The sequence below is a fragment of the Daphnia magna genome, linkage group LG1 (assembly GCF_020631705.1).
Source record: "Daphnia magna isolate NIES linkage group LG1, ASM2063170v1.1, whole genome shotgun sequence".
Classification (NCBI taxonomy): Eukaryota; Metazoa; Arthropoda; class Branchiopoda; order Diplostraca; family Daphniidae; genus Daphnia; species Daphnia magna.
In genome coordinates, this window is record NC_059182.1 from 6,627,104 (window position 1) to 6,644,941 (window position 17,838).

The following is a 17,838-nucleotide window of genomic DNA, read 5'->3' on the forward strand; positions in this document are numbered from 1 at the left end:
TAGACGTATGGAATTGATCACGTTAACGTGTCCCGTTAACGACGTTCCGCACAGTGCGACTCAACTGAATAATAGCTCATGAATGCTGATGGTCTGTTTATATAGCGAGTTCGACACCACGCCAAAGGGCATATAATAAACAAAAATTCAATTGCTTATACGTATATTTAACAATTGTGAACAAATGCACACGTGTCAACACAGCCAGCACGATATAAAGCACGAATCATAAACGTTTCTCCGGGAAGAAGGTGTACGAACGCTAGGAGTTTCCAGATAATCATCAAGAGTTCGTTTTTAGTTACACAAAGGAAGATACAAACAAGTCCATGATTACCGTCGTATTATAAACTTTCTCAATATGTATATTTTAATATAGAACCTGAGATACTCTGTGATCATTAAACATTACTCATTCCAGCAACAGGAACTGAATATCTTATAGATCCAAAGTTTTGCCACACAAACAAAAAAGGAAAGAAAGGATATGAGAAATTGTCAGGGGAGGGTCCACCTTCAACATCAAGCAGTGCCACTTAGACACGATGGAATTGCTTTCCTTTGATATAGTCGTCTGCCTCTTGAACTTCATCAAAATTCTTTCTTATGAAATGCCAGAGCCAGCTTGAACTGATGCCCAGGTTTTGCCCACTATATTCGCAATGTCCGAACCTATTTTCTCTCCATGTGTTGCGTGTGTGTATAGCCTTCACGAAAATAAGCTCATCGTTTTTGGCTTCCATATCAACATCAGCTGATGTGATGCTGTTCTCCTTTTTTTCGGCTCTTGCTGTAACACAGAACGCCGCCAGCCGTTTTCTTTGCTGCACATAAACTTAAATGTCAATTACATAACGAAGTCATCGTCCATGTAGGCTCAAGAAACTTATTTTGCAGCTTTGGTCTTTACAGAAAATAAGAGGACGGGAGAAAAAAAAAATGAGACATTGAGAGCGCTTGCGCTCGCCTTCTTTTTATGCGTTTCAGCTTCGCAGTAGAAGCAGTCGGCTTGCCTAACTCAGTTCTGATTGTGCTACTGGCCTCTTTACAGCGAGACGCTATCACGTTCACGCCAAAGTGGACTCGTTCGTGTGTGTCACTGCTATAGGCTATTGAAAAAAATCAAATCCGACTTTAAGATTATACCGCCGTTCGGAGTGTTTTCTATAGTATATGCCATCTTTCGGCACGTTGAGGGAATTTCAGGGAAAGACATTTCGTTTTAAACTGCAATATTTGAAACCCAATATTTGGATGAAGGCAAAGAGCCATTGAAAAGGCGATTGCAATTTTATTTTTTTCATTATTTTTTGTGGTCGATGGATGAATGAAAGGATTAGAAGAACATCGATTATGGTCGTTCTTTGACACTGGCAACAGCTGTGGGAAAAGTGGCAAGTGATCAAACGGCCTTAACCCTGGAAATCCTGTGTCTGCCGCAGCCGCTGCTGACTGCTTGTCGCGAGCAAATCTATCGCGCTCAACATGTGACGGGCCAGCAAAAGGCGAGAAAATTGGCCGTTTCACGTAGTACCTGCACAGCGGTCCTGACGGACGCTGTAAACACTCTCCGCGTCCACTATACGTCCAAAGTGAGGGGGAAGGAGGAAATTGAAAGAATACGACAAGGGCGACGTCTTGTTTATTGACTAGACGGGCACACACACGTACACACAAAATCGAGTTGACATGTCAGTGTATTAAAAAATAAATTTAACCTTTTCCTAAAAAAAGAAAAAAGGAGTTCGCAGTTGGAAGATAAAGAAAGAAACTTGAACCAACGTAAAAAGGGAAACATGTTTAAAGCGGGTAAAAGTGCGCTACCATCGGAGGCGAGGCTTGGGCTCAAGAAAGTTACACTGGTGGTAACATTTGCTTTCACCTGGATTACCTTCTGTATGGCGCAAGGAAAGCCTTCTTTCACAGTCAGAGGTAAACCACTCAACCAGTAGATTGTGTGTGTTCTATCCCTTTAAAAAATGGATTCGTTGGTCTTTGCGGCTCGCCAGTCCAATGTCCGTACCATCAAAATTGCACATTGCATTCGTGCATAATGTCCTTGTACAATTCCTATAATTATATTCTGTTCTCGTAATACGCAAATTAGTATTTAAGAGTTTGTCTTTTCTTTTTGAATTTGAAATCGCGAAGAATTGCTCCATTTATTCAGACAGGATAGGACTGTGCAGTCGGTGCTTCAGCATTTAATCGACCGCAGACGAGAAAAATTATGTTGGCTGCTCAACTATCATATCTCTAGGCTACGCGTACGAGCGTGTATGCGTCGGTCGACTTGACAGCGTGCATATAAAAGACTCAACTCAAGCTAAAAAAATGTCTTCGTTCACCTCATTGTCGCTCGTTCATGTTCTCCTCTGATAAAATAGGAAAGACCCAGCGATCGTTGACGTCGTTATCGACAGTGTACATTTACAAAAGTAAAAGCTTTCTTTATAAATGAATTTTCTTTTTTTTAAAAAGGGGTTTCTATGTTACGAAATGAGTGTGTTAACCTTTTCAGATATTCCCCCTTTGGTAAAAGTGCGTTATCTTTTTAAAAATGTGCTTTTCACCGATCTCCCCAGACCAAACTATGAAGAAATTTACATATATACAGAGGGCACCGTGAAATCATTGATTTTTTACGCTTGTAGCGGTTCTCTTTTTGAGTTTGCTGTGCAGAATGGACACATTCTTCATATAGACTATATCATATAAACATACCGGTTGACCTCACATATATTTTGCGGCTGGATTAAGAACAGACTCTTCAATGGTTGGCCTCGAGCACGCCTTTTTTTTCGTGAGTTAATCTGAATTTACGAGAGTGTTATTATTCAGCAAACGTCAGACTCTGGTTACACTTTATTGGCTGGCCGCATCCCTTCGCTGATATAGCGAAGAGTATTTTTCAGTTCATTTATCATAGAAATATCCGTTGTCACCTCAGATCGATTTGCATGATTTGACTGCAAAATATTCAAATAAGACAGTAACGCGCGTGATTGTGGACTGTAAATTATTCCGCGTCTATAGCCTTCCTGTCACCATTGATTAGTATACAACAACAACAATAAAAAATTTGATTGAAATTGCTAACTGCGTTGTTTGTGAAAGAAATTTCCTGTCACTATAATAGAGGTTCGTGTTCTGCTTCGAAATTCTACACGGCGAGAGGGTCTTAAATTTTCAAAAATGCTGATGCGAATTCGATGACACGGCAAAAGTTGAAGTCTACGTGACGATAAGTGTTTGACCAATCGTAGCGAGAGACATTTCTCGCTGGCAAAAGTCCACAACACCCTCGTCCCGTGCATATAAAGAACTGGCAGACAGAAGAACGTGTTTTGAAAACACGACGAGCACGTTCAGCGCAGTCTATAAGGACCGTTGAAGAATATATAAGAAAAAAAGAGACTTGTTATTTCGTCGACGCCGACAAGTAGACGACACTACAATCTCCGGTCTCCGTGTTCACGGAGCCCGATCGTGTGTGCCACGGTTGCACAATATCACGTGATGGCAAGTTAACAAAAAATAAATGTGACGTTCACCAGCAATTGTTATCAAACGCCAAACTGCGACATTCATACATCATACATCGAAGATATACATTCGTACATACAATTCGATGTGTTTCGTCTGCAGAAAATAAGAACAAAATCGTGCGCCATTTTATGTAGCGGTAACAAAAGATTCAATAATCCGGGAAGAAAACAAATGTAATGCACTGTCGTTTGATACGATAATAATAATTAAAGCATAGGGTCATGTTTGCTAAAAAAAAACTAACAAAAAAAAAAGTCCAAATTGAATCAGTTGGACAGATTGGCAACACACTTGGCAACAGACAGTTTTAGGGATAGGGTCGGGTTCTTTTCTTTTTTGCGAACTTGCAACTCCAAAACACAAGCCGATCGCACAAAGTATATTGGATAGAATGTTTATCGAAAATTCTCTAGACAACAAAAGTGGAAAATTCATATAAGAGAAAATCAATTAGCGACGAACTCTTTGAACCACCCTCCCCCTTCACCGAAACAATTATTTGAAAAATAAAAAAAAAAAAAACTTGCACTGTTTCAACTTGTTCGAGATTTTCAATCACTTATGCGCGACATCCTCACGATAGAGTTGACTATTAATTATGGAACAATGTTACACTTTACCAGCATAAAGAATTCAACAATGGGTTGTTTAAAATTCTTACGTCTGTCGGCCTTTCTTTATGGGAAACTATTTGCATATATATTTGAGGATATAATTCGGTACTGATGGAATTGTATTGGTTTCTCTGGATGCGCGGACTGGATTTTCAACACCGGCCATGTGCATACTGAATAGCCTGATTATAATAAGCTTCCTGAGACCTTGTTACCGATGATGAGGATCGGACATTGCGGTATACGTTTGAAAATGGACTAAATGAAAGCCCTTACGTATGTAGCTACTTTGATGACCAATCGCAACACCAGTGGATGCGCTTCTTCGAAGGCGTATAACTGTCCACTTAATCCTTAAATAGGCTTACAGAACGGCTGAAAAATACAACAATTTCGGTTCAATTCTCCAACCACAATCGACGAATTTCGTAGAATTTTTGGTACACCTATCGATAGATGCAAGAATCAGTGATACACTTTTTGAACAATCTGGCCCAATCCCATCAAAAATAAGCTGCGTAGTGAATGTTAGGTGAAGGAGCATTTTTTATTGTGCAAACTCATTCAGGTATTAGGCTGGTATCAATTTGGTAGGGCGGCAGGTTACCGAGTACACGTCTCAAATGTCAAAGTGCCTGTTTAGAAATTGCCATAGTGTCCGTGATCCAATTCGGAGACAACAACGATATCGGTCACCGCCATCTTTACTTTGGCCGTCGAGCTTAGAGATTTGTCGCAATCCTATTTGAGTGCTGCGCTGCGAAACTGTCGTGAGAGGACATGCTCCTCTTCAGCCGTACATATGGACTTGTCTAGCATAATAACAAAGCAACTATTTGCGGACGCTGCAGCAGAGTGGGTTGCCTATTCTATTGGTCTACGTCAGGAACAACCTGAAATCTAGTCTGATGCCAACTTATTATTATTGTTATTTTCCTTGTTATATAACATTTTTTTTGTAATGTCTTGTTTGGCTCTTTTTTTTTATAACGTCTACGATGAAGACGATTGAATGGAGTTTGGATCTTTATCGAACTGATTCAGTATACAATTAAGAAAAACTAGTTTATCCTCTCAAGCTCTGTAATATATATTTTTTTTGCTTGTTTCTATACAAGTGGGGAATCTCTGGGGACGTGAACTATAGCCATTAGAGTCCATAATAAAAAAAAAAAGTTTATATTGGTGAAAATGCCTTTCTTGTTCTGCGGCCGTGATAAAGCCGCCTTAGCGAACGATGGATAAAAGAACGAAAAACCACACTAAGAGAGGCTAAACAATAGCGCGTGAACCCTAAGGCCATCACTGCATCCACCCCAAACAGAAGATATGGCACGATGGCGCTATACGCACCTATGTATCGCTAATAGAACCAAGACAGTCTATATATACTTCGACGATCGTGAAACACTGGCATTCTAGACTCTATATAGATAGAACGCCATAGGGCTATAGATAATTATTATTTGATCATGAAAAAGTTCCTCCGAAAAGCCTTTCTGCTTTGCTTTGAAGTTCCGTTTTATTTTATTTTTTTTACCTACCAAATGTGGGGTGCAAGATACTACTCCGAAAGGCAATTTTGCTTTCTCTCCTGCGCTTATACACCTCCTCGAATAAGAAATGTATTGTACAACGTGGAACTAATATAGCAGGTTTCTTCCAAAAATGAAGATTTTGCTGATGCAGTTTTTACTTCGCTGGGCTTTAATTAAACGGAGGGTGGATGATAAGAGCCATATAGTGTGGAAAACAAATGCGAGCAGCGCGTTTGAAACACTTTGCGAAGGCTGTTAAACATTTTTCGGGGGAATATGATACTTACAAGTTTACATTAGGAGGCTGGTGTCACGAACATTTTTATTATGAGGATACTACCAATGTTCTTAAATTAATAGTCTACAGCATGAACTGGTCAATTGTTTAATTTGTTTTATACTAAAAGCACGAAAAATGGGACCAGTAATTCCAGATTCAAACTCGATTGAATTTGTCTATTGTCCACCGTAATTTATTTATTGCTGAATCTTAATGCGTATAGCCCCACGAATGGAAACATAATAGACCTATCCCAAATAATCAAAGTTTGATATACTCTTTCAAAAAAGCGCTCCAGCATTTTGATCTCAGAAAGGATTTCCACGTTTTTCACAATCCCGTTACAACATGGTATTTAGAAAATTCAAGTGAAAGACGTAAGCGCTGCTAGTAGATGGAATACAATTCATCGCCTAACGTGGTTTACAGCATATCTTTCAAAAAATAAAAATGAACTTCTTGTGAATTGTGTCTATATTGCTATATTGCACATCTCCGCTGAGATTATCGATAAAGACCTTACGATTTTCGTTCTAGCAAGCTCTTACTACGTATATTAAAACTTATAACGTAGTATATAAGCGGTTGATGCAACAGTTCTCGACATAACGTTAGTACAATTTCAGGCAATACCATTAACCAAAAGGATTAACATCTTCAAGATATATACATTTTACGTAATATCAGATCTCCTTGTACACATTTTTGTATATCGTATATAATCAATCAACAGCCCAGAGGATAGCATCGACCATTTGTCGTTGTGTTTCCGCCCTATAATTTCCTGATAAAATTAGGGCGGGGCCATCGCAACAAAGTTATACCCTCAAAGAGAAAGACTTTTTATTTTATTTTATTTGTTTCCCCCTTTTCTTTTGTTTGCAAGAACACAATCGAGGTATATAGGCTTGTCACTGAATCGTTTCCATTCGCATGTGCGTATATATTTTATTGCGCACTACCTGCTAAGACGGTCCTATATTTTTCACGCACTGGGCCCACGCATTCATTGCTGACAATTTATGACTCTTTAGATCTAAGAAGCGACGACCGAGGATATTTCAACTGTCGACCGTTCCGACCGATTAATTTATGTTCAATGTTATTCACTAACCAGGTTATCGTCTTGGTAATATACGCTCGCTCTCTGTCTTTGCTTTCTTCTTCTTGCAAGGTTGCAAAAACAAAACCTCTGGACACATGCTGTCCTGTACTGTTGATATTTTATCTGCCATCCGATTGAATAATAAATATCTGAATTGTTTATACTATATAGTTAGATTCTATATACAGCATGTATAGCATTGAGAACCAGCTGTATTTCCCTTCAACAGTTCTAGGTTAGACAATCAATCTATTCCTTTCTTTCTTTCTTTTTTAACCTCCCTTTTGCCGAGGATATTCTTGACGATGATAGATGTCCACACAAGGTCCCAGCAGCTCCTCCTCTTGTCTTCCATCGCATAGCGCGCAGAACTGGCACCCTAATATCGACGTGGATATTTTCAGCGTCATTTTGGTCTTATTCTTTTCCACCAGCAAACCTTGTCCTCTATTCGGTGAAATGTATGGATCTTTTTTCGTTTAGTTTTATATCTTCCCACTATTTTCTTTTTCCCTTTTATTTTTTTTTGCTCTTTCCGGCGAGAAGTAATCAAGATACGAACGATACCAGAAAGAGCAACGTCTCTATAGAGAGTCTGTACTGGAAGATGAGTGAAAGCCGCATCAATATTCATCGTCAGCCTTTAAAGAAGATTCATCACGACACAGACGACGAATCGGTGATCCATCAAACACGTCAACCATTTGTGTGTATGTAAAGGCGGAGAAAAAAGTGTGTGTGTGTGACGCGGTAAAGCCGAAAAGACACGACACAAAGTGCGCCGGCAAAAAAAATTTAATCACACGGCCGTTGCGCTTCATCGTCTCGCTTTCTTTCCAAAATTGAGCAGGATGCGTTAAACCACCCCCCGCAAAAATTAAATTGCCGCAGTGAATCAGCTTTGCAATAGCTGTATACATTGCCCATCCAGCAATGTATAGCTGGGTACATGTTGCGAGGCTTAGGTACTTTCCATTTTGATTTCAGTTCTATGTGTCCTTTTTTTGAGACGCAATCGCATCTGATTGAATATAACTGAACGGTAAGCTGCGAATTTGCGATAAAAGTTGGTCTCCTCCTTGTGGTTGAACGGTATACGCACCGGTGAATTTTGCCTGTCAAATCTCTATAAGCAAATGTGTCAATTCACCATACGATGGATGCGGTTGAAAACTAAGTTTAAAGCACAGCGATCAACAGCGCAGTCGGATGTACGGATCGATTTCGGCAATGAGACTGGCGCCTGAAGTGTGTATACGACTCAACATGTAGAAGATGTTGGGTTTGGAGACCTGCCGACATCCATCTTGAGCCACTAGTCTACTCTTGAGGCTATTTAACAAAGATCTATCTTTGATGGCTTTCGGTATTCATTTGTTTCTACTATAGAAAAACTGGCATGGTGTTTGCTTGAGGCATGTAGGCAGTTCCTCAATTTGGCCTTAGGTAACATGTCATATGACTGTAACCTACTAATATACATTGTTCTTTATTTTATTTTTTTTCCTATTCTCAATTTTGCGAATAAAAACGAGAATCCAACGTTATGATGACGGTGAACAAAGCTATACGTAGTTATTTCTTTCTGGTATCAGAATAACTTTAATCGGTTGATTACGTGCTGTCTCATAGTATGATGAACACACCTAGCATTACCAGTTAAAGGGTATTGAGAAAACTGTATTAGGCTACGTATAACATCTCTTGATTGAGTCCAAACGTGGCCAAATTCCAAGGGAAAATCCCAATTAAGAAAAAAGGGCTTAAAATTGCAGGAGGAAACAGCCAAATCTGAGCCACATTCAATTCCGTTTGACATGATTAAATTCCTTTGCTACCATTTTTCAACTGAACTATTTATCCAGTCCTCTGATAAAAAAAAGATACATTTGATTTCTCTCTTTTTTTTTTTTACGTAAACAATTCCCAAACATATTTTGGTTGCGGTATTTCGCTTCGACAATCGCATGATGTTTTACAATAGAATGCCCATCATATTAGTGATACAACATTCCATAGCTTTATGTTATTGGCCTTCTCCATCGCAAAGTCCCATGTTTAGAGAGCTGTCGCACACAAGATCGCGCTGCTTTATAGTTCCATTATGTCAAGCATTGTCGAAAAATAATCGATGATGTTGAAGTGTTTTGTGATCGTGTTAAAGAATAGCCATGCCATCATCGGTGGGTCTAGTTTTACCTTTCGTATTTCGATGGCATTTCATATAACCTGTGCAGACAATAAGTGCATATGATAAATTATCATGTTGCACACTGGGTGCACGAGGTTATTGCTAAAATGATTCCGAAGAGAAATATTTAAGAAATATCATCGAAATAGTTCGATCATAGCGAAGATAGAAAACATTTGCGTGAATTGAGATCCGTCTCTTGTTGTGACTGAAAATGTAGAATTAAAAAAAACAACTTTTTGATAAATATTTTAGCCGTCGTTATAATTAAATGCAGAGAATACAAGTGTGTCTATTAAACAAAAAAATGGCCAATGTCAATGAAATGGATGCTGCATAGTGAAAGCGACTGCGTGGGATGAAATGTTCGGAAATGTTTGCTCAAGTAGTCTATAGACTTGAGAACCGTCACAACGTGAAGATTGCTTTTCTGTTACGATGACCATATCGATTCCGACTATAGATCAAAGTTCATGGCCATTTACAAGAGCCTCTTTCTACCGCCATTGCAATCCAAAGATATAAAACGAACGAAGACGTAGCTTGGCTAAGCTGATTGCATCTTGATTTACCTGTCTATATGTGTCTGGGCAAAAAAGCACTTCAAAAATCTTTATACATCACTTCAATTTTAACTAGAAATGCCTGAAGCAAAAACTTTGAATATATACATTTAGGGTTTATTAAAAACGACATAGAGCAATTTTTAGTCATCCTCATCGTGAAGAAAGCTGCAGCTGCGGGGAATGATGAGCGTTACATCATCGGAAGAATTTTCTTTGCATAGGCCTACGTTGAATTTGCAGCCGCAGGGACCCCATAACCTTCCGTAGCGTATGTGTTTTGTAACGGATAAGCCACGCTAAGTGACTGCTTCTCTTTAGCTACAGTGAAAATCCAGGCACGTTTCAACCGAACGCACACGTTCGCTGACTCTGTGGATGTTTCGAGAGCAGCTCGTTTCATTTGATTGATTAAGCTAGGCCCACCACCATCAGGGCGCGTGGATGTTCGAATATCAAATCCAACACGTATACTGCCCCAAATTGTATTATCGTCTTTGTTTCCGTTTGTTTGTCGATAACGACTAGAAACAGAACAAACAAACGGCACGAACGGCATAGCACACTAAACTTCTTCGTATATCAAGTGGTCAAAATTATGTCTGGTGTTTTCTGGTGAATTGTTGCGCTTGAATAAAGGCGACATTTTAACGGAACTGAATAAATGCGGGAAAGGTGAAGCCATCTAGAAAATGATGCGAGTTTTTACTTTGAACGTTGATGGCGTTGCGGAGAAATTGCGTCGTCAATTTGTTTCCCAACAAAAAGGCAAACCATTCCGCACACCTTATACGAATTGTGCCTGCAATTTTGCCGAAATGTTTTTAATGCAGTACACGTTCTGATCAAAGAACGTCTTCAACCGCCTAAAAGCCAATTTTCAATTATGTTCGTTGGTATTCCATTGCCCCCTCCCCCCACAACAGCTGAACGCCTTCTTTGATTCGAGCATTTCCCGTTATTTACGAAAAAAGATGGTTGTAAACCATATAGCGCCATAAAACACGGACTGACAGAAGATTTCACTGCATAAAGACATTTTCTGAATATTATATCTAACAAAAAATTGCGTTTAACGGAAAATCGGAATACGCCTTGGCAAAGATCGATAACGCTTAGATTTTTATTATTGGAGAAGATTCCCAAAAGTCATCCACACAAAAAACAAACAAAAACTTCAACTGAAAGGCCATAAATTTTGCGACTTCTCGTTAAACAAACCATTTCGCATGGCTATCACGAAAACGTGTTATTATTTCTTTATCACTGTTTTCGCTTAAACGCGTTTCTTGTTCTATATGCACATCGTAATCTGGGAACTCAAACTTTCTTGACAGTTTACACTATATATACTTACATCGGCCGCCCATCGTGCGTTATTATCAAGAACTGTTTAGCTTAATAGCTTCACAGAAAGAGGGTGCTTATAATGAGGGTGATTATAAAGTTCACGGCGGGCCAACTTATCGTGGCTTTTGCTGTTCATGCTCGTCTTTACAGTCAACTTTATACAAGCTATGCACTTGTTTATTATAAGCAACGGATGAACGAGCAAGATTGATCCGTAGCAACGCGCGTTATACTGAATTCCCTATACCCGTTGTGCTATATATTTGACAGACAGCGTGCTGAGCGGTTGTGTTTTCATTGAACAGTCGAATAACCTTTGTACAAAGAGGGATGGTGGGAGGAAGGCTTTCAGCTATAGACGATTGGCTTATTTTTATTTTATTTTATTTTTTTGCCCGTTGATGTCTTCCTTATTTTCGTATTGATCTGCGTATTTTTCTGTCTAGATCCCACGACTAGGGTCTGGCGGAGTGATGATGGATTGAATCCCGACGGCAGCTCGCCAGCCGTCCAACCATGGTCATCGCCAAATGTAATGCAGTTGCCGACAACAACACGCGAGACCGTCTTACGGAATGAATGGAACGCTGATGCGCTACACACTGTCAAACGGATGAAACGCAGCCACGATGCGAAAATCATAAATCTTCAGCTGCCTGTCGAAAAGGTCACGGCAGAGGTCTCTGGAGTTGAATTCGGCGGCGAAATTCTTCCCTCAGCTACGCTAGCCGTCAGCAAGCCATACTTTGAAGCTACTTGGCCGACCAACGTATCAGTCATCCTTGGACAACCGGCCGTTCTTAAGTGCCGGACGAGGCTCCTCGGCGAGCGAATGGTATAAACTTGTTTTTTTTAAATCCTTCTTTTTATGTATACAAACACAAATAAAGTGCCGAAGTATATCAATAATGGAGTGTATATAGCCTACTGTATTCAAATAGAAAAATATCCGTGATTGCCTGGATGACTTTAGTGGATTGAAATCTCAAGTCAATTGATGGTTGTCGCATAAAAACAGAAACATAAACGGGCAAGGATTTCGCTTGTTTTTGTTGTGTGTAGACGTTAGCGCGCGCTAATGGGAGATAACTCATTTAAATATGCGAGAGCATATATTCCACAGAGTGGCAAAATGAAAATACGTATATGTGTATTACTTTTCATTGTTGCGTGCGTACTGTAAACATCACCTTCAGATCACGAATCAATACTTTATGTATAGACTATATACACGAACATCTGTATTGGCATTACCATAGTTACGGAAAGCATCCAACGCACCGCGTAAACCCTTACGAAAACAATTACTACATACTGGATCGTTATTGGAGTCATTCTTACAGTGGCGGTGTTCCTCAAAAAAATATTTTCTTATTCTTCGAAGGCCACAGATGCAATCTGGCGTGTCGCCAAGCGCTGACAAAACCGATGGCTCCCGCCAGCAGCTCTTACGATAGAAAGAAAAAAGACATTTCTGTTTGATTTTGCAACAAGAACATTATCTAATAATGTGGAAAAGGGCGTGACTTTAGGATTTTTTTTACATTAGAAAATTCGAAGTGGTGTAGGCAACTTCAACAAAGGCAAATAAAAAGTTGTTTTTTTCATTAAAAAGTACGAAATATTTTTTTCTTGCAAAACCATTCAGGTTTCTCTGCGTTACATAATTTAATTGCGTTTCTCATTTTTCAGGACCGTTCTTTATTTATTTAATTTTTTAAATTTTGTTACCTTAAACCTCAATGACTGCTTTGAAATTTGTACGCGATCAAAGTCCCGCGAAACATCATTAGCGGTACTGATACACCTATAATAGCAGCATGGAAACCTAGAAATTGAAATGGCTATTTTCAAAAGAATGGGAAATGGCTCTTTATTCCTCCGACCGGCGAAAATGAGGGCATGTACGGAAACGGTCCATATCCGTTGTCCGGAAGTTTGTTGATACTCAGCAAATAAGGGTTCTGTCTTTCTTTAATAAACGTATATAGGGCGTATAGAGCACAAGTGGGGGTGGGGGGTAAATACCGAATAAAGAAAGAGAAAAGAGAAAATGTATTGATTGAAACTAGTAGACTATAGTCGTTTAAGAGTTGGCAGTATATTGAAATTCTTGTTTCTTATATCTCCCCCGATTCCTTTTTCCTCTGCCAATATTAGAACCTCACATGTTGTGGACTCAGTGACCGAATCGGACGGTACATAAAGTTACAGACAATCGAATTGAAGCTACAAACGTCACATTTCAACAGTCAAAAGAACTCGAAGAGAAAGAGGTCGGACATTGGAATTGTAAGTAAATGACTGCCCAGAAATGAGCAGCCGTTTGATTGGAAAATCCAATTAGCACAATTTTCCTCTTTCCTTTCCGTTCGAATTTAGAATGACGTTTTCATATCAATGTTGATATCGACGACAATATGATGCATCCTGCCAAACTGTAAGCCAAAATGCGGTGGTATAAAAATGGATGCGGTGGAACACCATCCTTTTTATTAAACATCAACGTGCCACAAGGAAGAGAGAATTATATCCGGTGTTGATTAGCGTCTCTCTTTTCTTTTCTGCATACAATTCATCCTGCCCAGCTATTGCGTTTCTTGAATAGCTCACTATATATAGCCTGTGACGTAAATCAATATAGACACCGACGCAATTAAGTTCCTTTTAGAATCCAAAGCAATTCTGCCGTATACAGTGTGCCGCATTAACATGCGACTTGCTCTGCTTCTTGTTTCTATAGCTGTCTTGGATCCGCCAGAGAGATCTTCACGTTCTGACGTCAGCGTTGGTGAGCTATACGAGTGACGGCCGCTTCAGCGTTCATCACCAGTCAACTAGCGATGACTGGGAACTACGAATCTCGACCGTTCAAGCCCGCGATGCTGGTTTCTGTAAGGATTTCTACATTGCCGTTTCACATACGTAGTTTTTTCGGCTGTTGCATGAACCTATAGCTGCAAACTTCACTTCATTTTAGCCATTTTATTTATTATTCTCTATTTTTTTCTCTCTCAGATGAGTGTCAAGTCAACACAGAGCCCAAAATCAACTGGCCTGTTCATCTCCAAGTTCACAGTAAGTTATCAAACTAATTATGTTTTAACAATACGCACCTTAGTGGAGGCTCTTATTTTTCTAAATCATTTTTAAATCACCGAGAAACTCTAAATCATTTAAAGACACTTTTTTTTTCTCTCTCTCTCTGCATCCGCATAGCTGGACAGGTACAAATAGCCGGGCCATCTGAGGTGCATGTGCGGCAAGGTAAATCATTTGATTGCATATAGTCCGTCAAATACAGCGCACAGAGAATACTAATTGTTGTTACATAACATCAAAGGTAGTACATTATCGCTGACTTGCACACTACGGGGAGCCATCAATGGACCGGACTCAAATCTAACCTGGTATCACGATGACCAACTAGTGTCGCTAGAAACAGCGCGTGGTTCGTTGTCGTTGGCCACTGAGCGGAGTGAACAATTCATTTCGTCTCGATTTCTTTTGCCTCGCGTCTCAGCTTCCGACGGTGGCAATTACACTTGCCGGCCATCTGAAGCTTTGCCCGCCTCAGTTCTCGTCCATGTTCTAAGTGGTAAGTTGTATCGAAGTCGGGCGATCCTCGTGTGAAACGCAATTTCGTTAGGTCGTTATTATTTGTATCAGTAAAAGTAAAGCATCAAAGATGAACACCAAAAACGAAACGAAAGGAATGTTAGTGAAAACTTATGAGGCATATTATAGATTTACATGGACACACCCAACACTAACGCCACACCAGCTGATTCTTTTCCTTTGTTGCTCATTACACAGAAATGAATCTACTGTAGTTGTGCTCTGTATTGCAGCTCTCCGCTTGCCATTTTATCGATTTACGTTAACGAAGCATCAAGAGTTCTGCATATAGTATGTAATATGCTTCCAGATGTCATATGCATATTGTATGGGGACACCAAATGACGTAACGTAATTACTGTAGCCTAGTCGTATTGTCGTCATTATTCCATATCAACCTGGCACACGGTCGGCGTAGGCTATCAATTAGTGCGTACGTTAATAAAGTTAAATTGATTTCAAGACGTCGAGTTCACTGCTCTGAGATGTATTACAGCACAAGCATTTTTTCCAGTAAAAATCATTTTAGCGTTCCTATAGTTGTTTGCAATTAAGCCAATTCGCTTGTTTGTGAATATTTAATTAATAAATTCAACATTTTCTACCACCAACAATAGTTTATGTCACTGCCTCTTCGGGGACGTAGAACAAACCTTTATTTTACTGGTTTTTACTTCGTTCTGTGCCCGCTTTGTGATAGTTTGCGATGTTCACTATATAAAGGGAACGTCGTGGTTCACTTATCTACGTGTAAAGAAAATCGATCAGAGTGCTGGAATTCACCGCTGAAAGGACTTTCGCAAGCACATCTTTCAGTATTCAGAACAAGCGATTGTAAAGACATCATCAAAAAATGGTAGAGATGGCAGCAGGGCATAAAAGCTCGAATAAAAACGACGGAAATTAAATTATTGATTGCAAGTAGGCCTACCTTTTATAGTCGAAGTGGTGGTCGTTGGTGATATTGAAAACTCTTGAATTGCTATCTTATGTAACTCGCACGCTATTTATAGCAATGCTTATTTTTGTTTTGTTTGAATATGAAAGCCTATATTAACTAAAGCCAAACTGGCTATTATTTATTGCAATACGAGAAGGAGAACATCCAGCGGCGATGCAACACGGCAATCGGAGCGGTGGAGGTGGTTCCTGCTTACCCAACACGGTCCAAGTCATGTCAATATTATGCCTGACGTATTGGACTCTGCACTGGCTCGGCAACATCCAATTTTTCGCGGCAAGATGATCAACTTATTTGCACAGCATTTCATCTGTAATCGTACGGAATGCGGATGTGTATCAAGAGTCCGTGTCGCTTTCGTGGACGATAACAAAACCAAGAGACATTTACAAAATTATAGAATCACTTTTCCTGTGGTTGTCTTTTTTTTTTCCATTTCTGTGCTAGGGTTAAAAAGGATAATATTCAACTGTTTATATATATGATGGATCGAACTCACAAGAAAAATATTGATGTAGTACGGAATACGAAGAGGATTGGTCTTCTGGTGAAGATTTTTGTATTTTTATTCATATTTTTTGTTGTGATTCTTTCTAGTTTTATTCTTTTAATGCAAATTCATGTTTTGAGATGAGCGTAATACACCCCAAGATGTATCTATCACGTGCTGGTATATTGATTATGCGAGTGTAGTGCTAATATTCGAGCCTAACTTCGGCTATTCTATCCCCTTTTCTATATGAACAACAGCAAAATCAGGTGGCTGTTTGATTGTTTCCTTTTAATTTGCTAGATTTTCTTTTGTTTTTTAAGTTTTTTTCTTTTTAGATATATTGTACTTTAAATAAATTTCAAGCCTTTGGTCCTCTTCAAATGATTCATATTTATTGTCAGCCTTAACTTTCGTTTATCGGCAAACATAAAGTTGACGATGATGATACTGTAAGTAGTGCGCATGAAGCAAAATTTATTTGACAGGCGATCACCGAATCGCAATAAAACAGAAAAACCAAAACAAAAACAACATTTTGGTTTAAATCCTTTTTGGTTAGTTTCCTTATCTTTCGGTTTCGAGCTGCATGTCACGGCATCCCGTCTGCAGTTTTCCCGTGATGACAACTTGCACCGGGGTTTTCTAGTTTTAACAATAGTGATGTGTGTATATATAGCATAAACTTCGGACCGAAGCCGATGTCTAACTGCATCTAAAACCGTAGTATATACTGTGCAAGATTTATTGGTTGCCAAGTATATATACTGATCCCCTCAAAATAGGGAATTCCAATATCCTTGGAAACGCGAAAAGTTACTCATGTTGGTCAAAGTGTTTCCTGGATAAATCTACATATGTTGATACGACCATGTTGATTCTACGTGCATCGCTTTCCTTATATAAAACACATTTACTTGCAAAAATAATCTCATGCAGTGTTCAGTTGATGCATCGTACATCTTGCGAACATTTGCATAGATCTGAATGCGTCCTTGTCTGATGACCTTCATTGAATATTCGTATAACATTTAAACGTGTACACGTAGACCCTACCCGTGTTTGTGGTTATTTTTTAGAAATTACGGAGAATCAATTTTGAAGTCAACGGCAATTTTTTCGGCAGTCTAGTTCCAGATTTGATTCCCTGCATGCCGTATATAGCGTTTGGCGTGACTCATCACACAAAGGCATTACTTGACATTGTCAGCCAAAGATTTGACTCCGAAACCGGAACCGGAACCGACTACAGCCAGTCGTTGGGGGCATTGAAAATAAGAAGAAGAATAGAAAAAAAAAAAAAAAATAAATATAAATATAAATATAAATGTTTTGGGTCGATGGATCGATAGGTCTATTTGACTTTGACATGCGGCCTTCAAACCGGCAATGGCCGTCTTTGCCCTCACTTTTGTCGGCGTCGTCGTTCTCAATCGACGGTCTTCTCCATAAATCGAACCCAATTCAAAGGGTCCCAAGTCACTGACGTTTTTCAAAACGCCAAGCTAGTATAACAGCGACGAGAAATGGCAGGGACGAGCCCATATCAAGTGATTGACACGCACGAGCGAAACGCGGG

General features: G+C 39.4%; 1 protein-coding gene across 2 annotated transcripts; it reads left to right on the plus strand.

The window, feature by feature from the left end:
- The first annotated feature begins 1,017 nt into the window (after positions 1–1,017).
- Positions 1,018–16,432, plus strand: LOC116915956 (hemicentin-2). 2 transcript variants are annotated; one of them, XM_032921122.2, is made up of 7 exons: positions 1,018–1,932; positions 11,637–12,025; positions 13,934–14,084; positions 14,209–14,268; positions 14,410–14,457; positions 14,534–14,788; positions 15,903–16,432. In XM_032921122.2, exons 1-7 carry the CDS (start codon positions 1,797–1,799, stop codon positions 16,052–16,054), a joined length of 1,191 nt encoding a protein of 396 aa, XP_032777013.2. In that variant the 5' UTR covers positions 1,018–1,796; the 3' UTR covers positions 16,055–16,432. The 2 variants fall into 2 exon arrangements, with proteins under 2 accessions (XP_032777013.2, XP_032777022.2); XM_032921131.2 differs by having other exon boundaries at positions 15,906–16,432.
- Positions 16,433–17,838: the final 1,406 nt, after the last annotated feature.

What these genes read in the sequence shown, in the direction of transcription:
- LOC116915956 (XM_032921122.2), top strand. Translation starts at nt 1,797, where the DNA reads ATGTTTAAAGCGGGTAAAAGTGCGCTACCATCGGAGGCGAGGCTTGGG. An exon ending in TGTTCATCTCCAAGTTCACA is followed by an intron (nt 14,269 to 14,409) that starts GTAAGTTATCAA and finishes GCATCCGCATAG; the next exon opens with CTGGACAGGTACAAATAGCC. An exon ending in TCTCGTCCATGTTCTAAGTG is followed by an intron (nt 14,789 to 15,902) that starts GTAAGTTGTATC and finishes TTGCAATACGAG; the next exon opens with AAGGAGAACATCCAGCGGCG.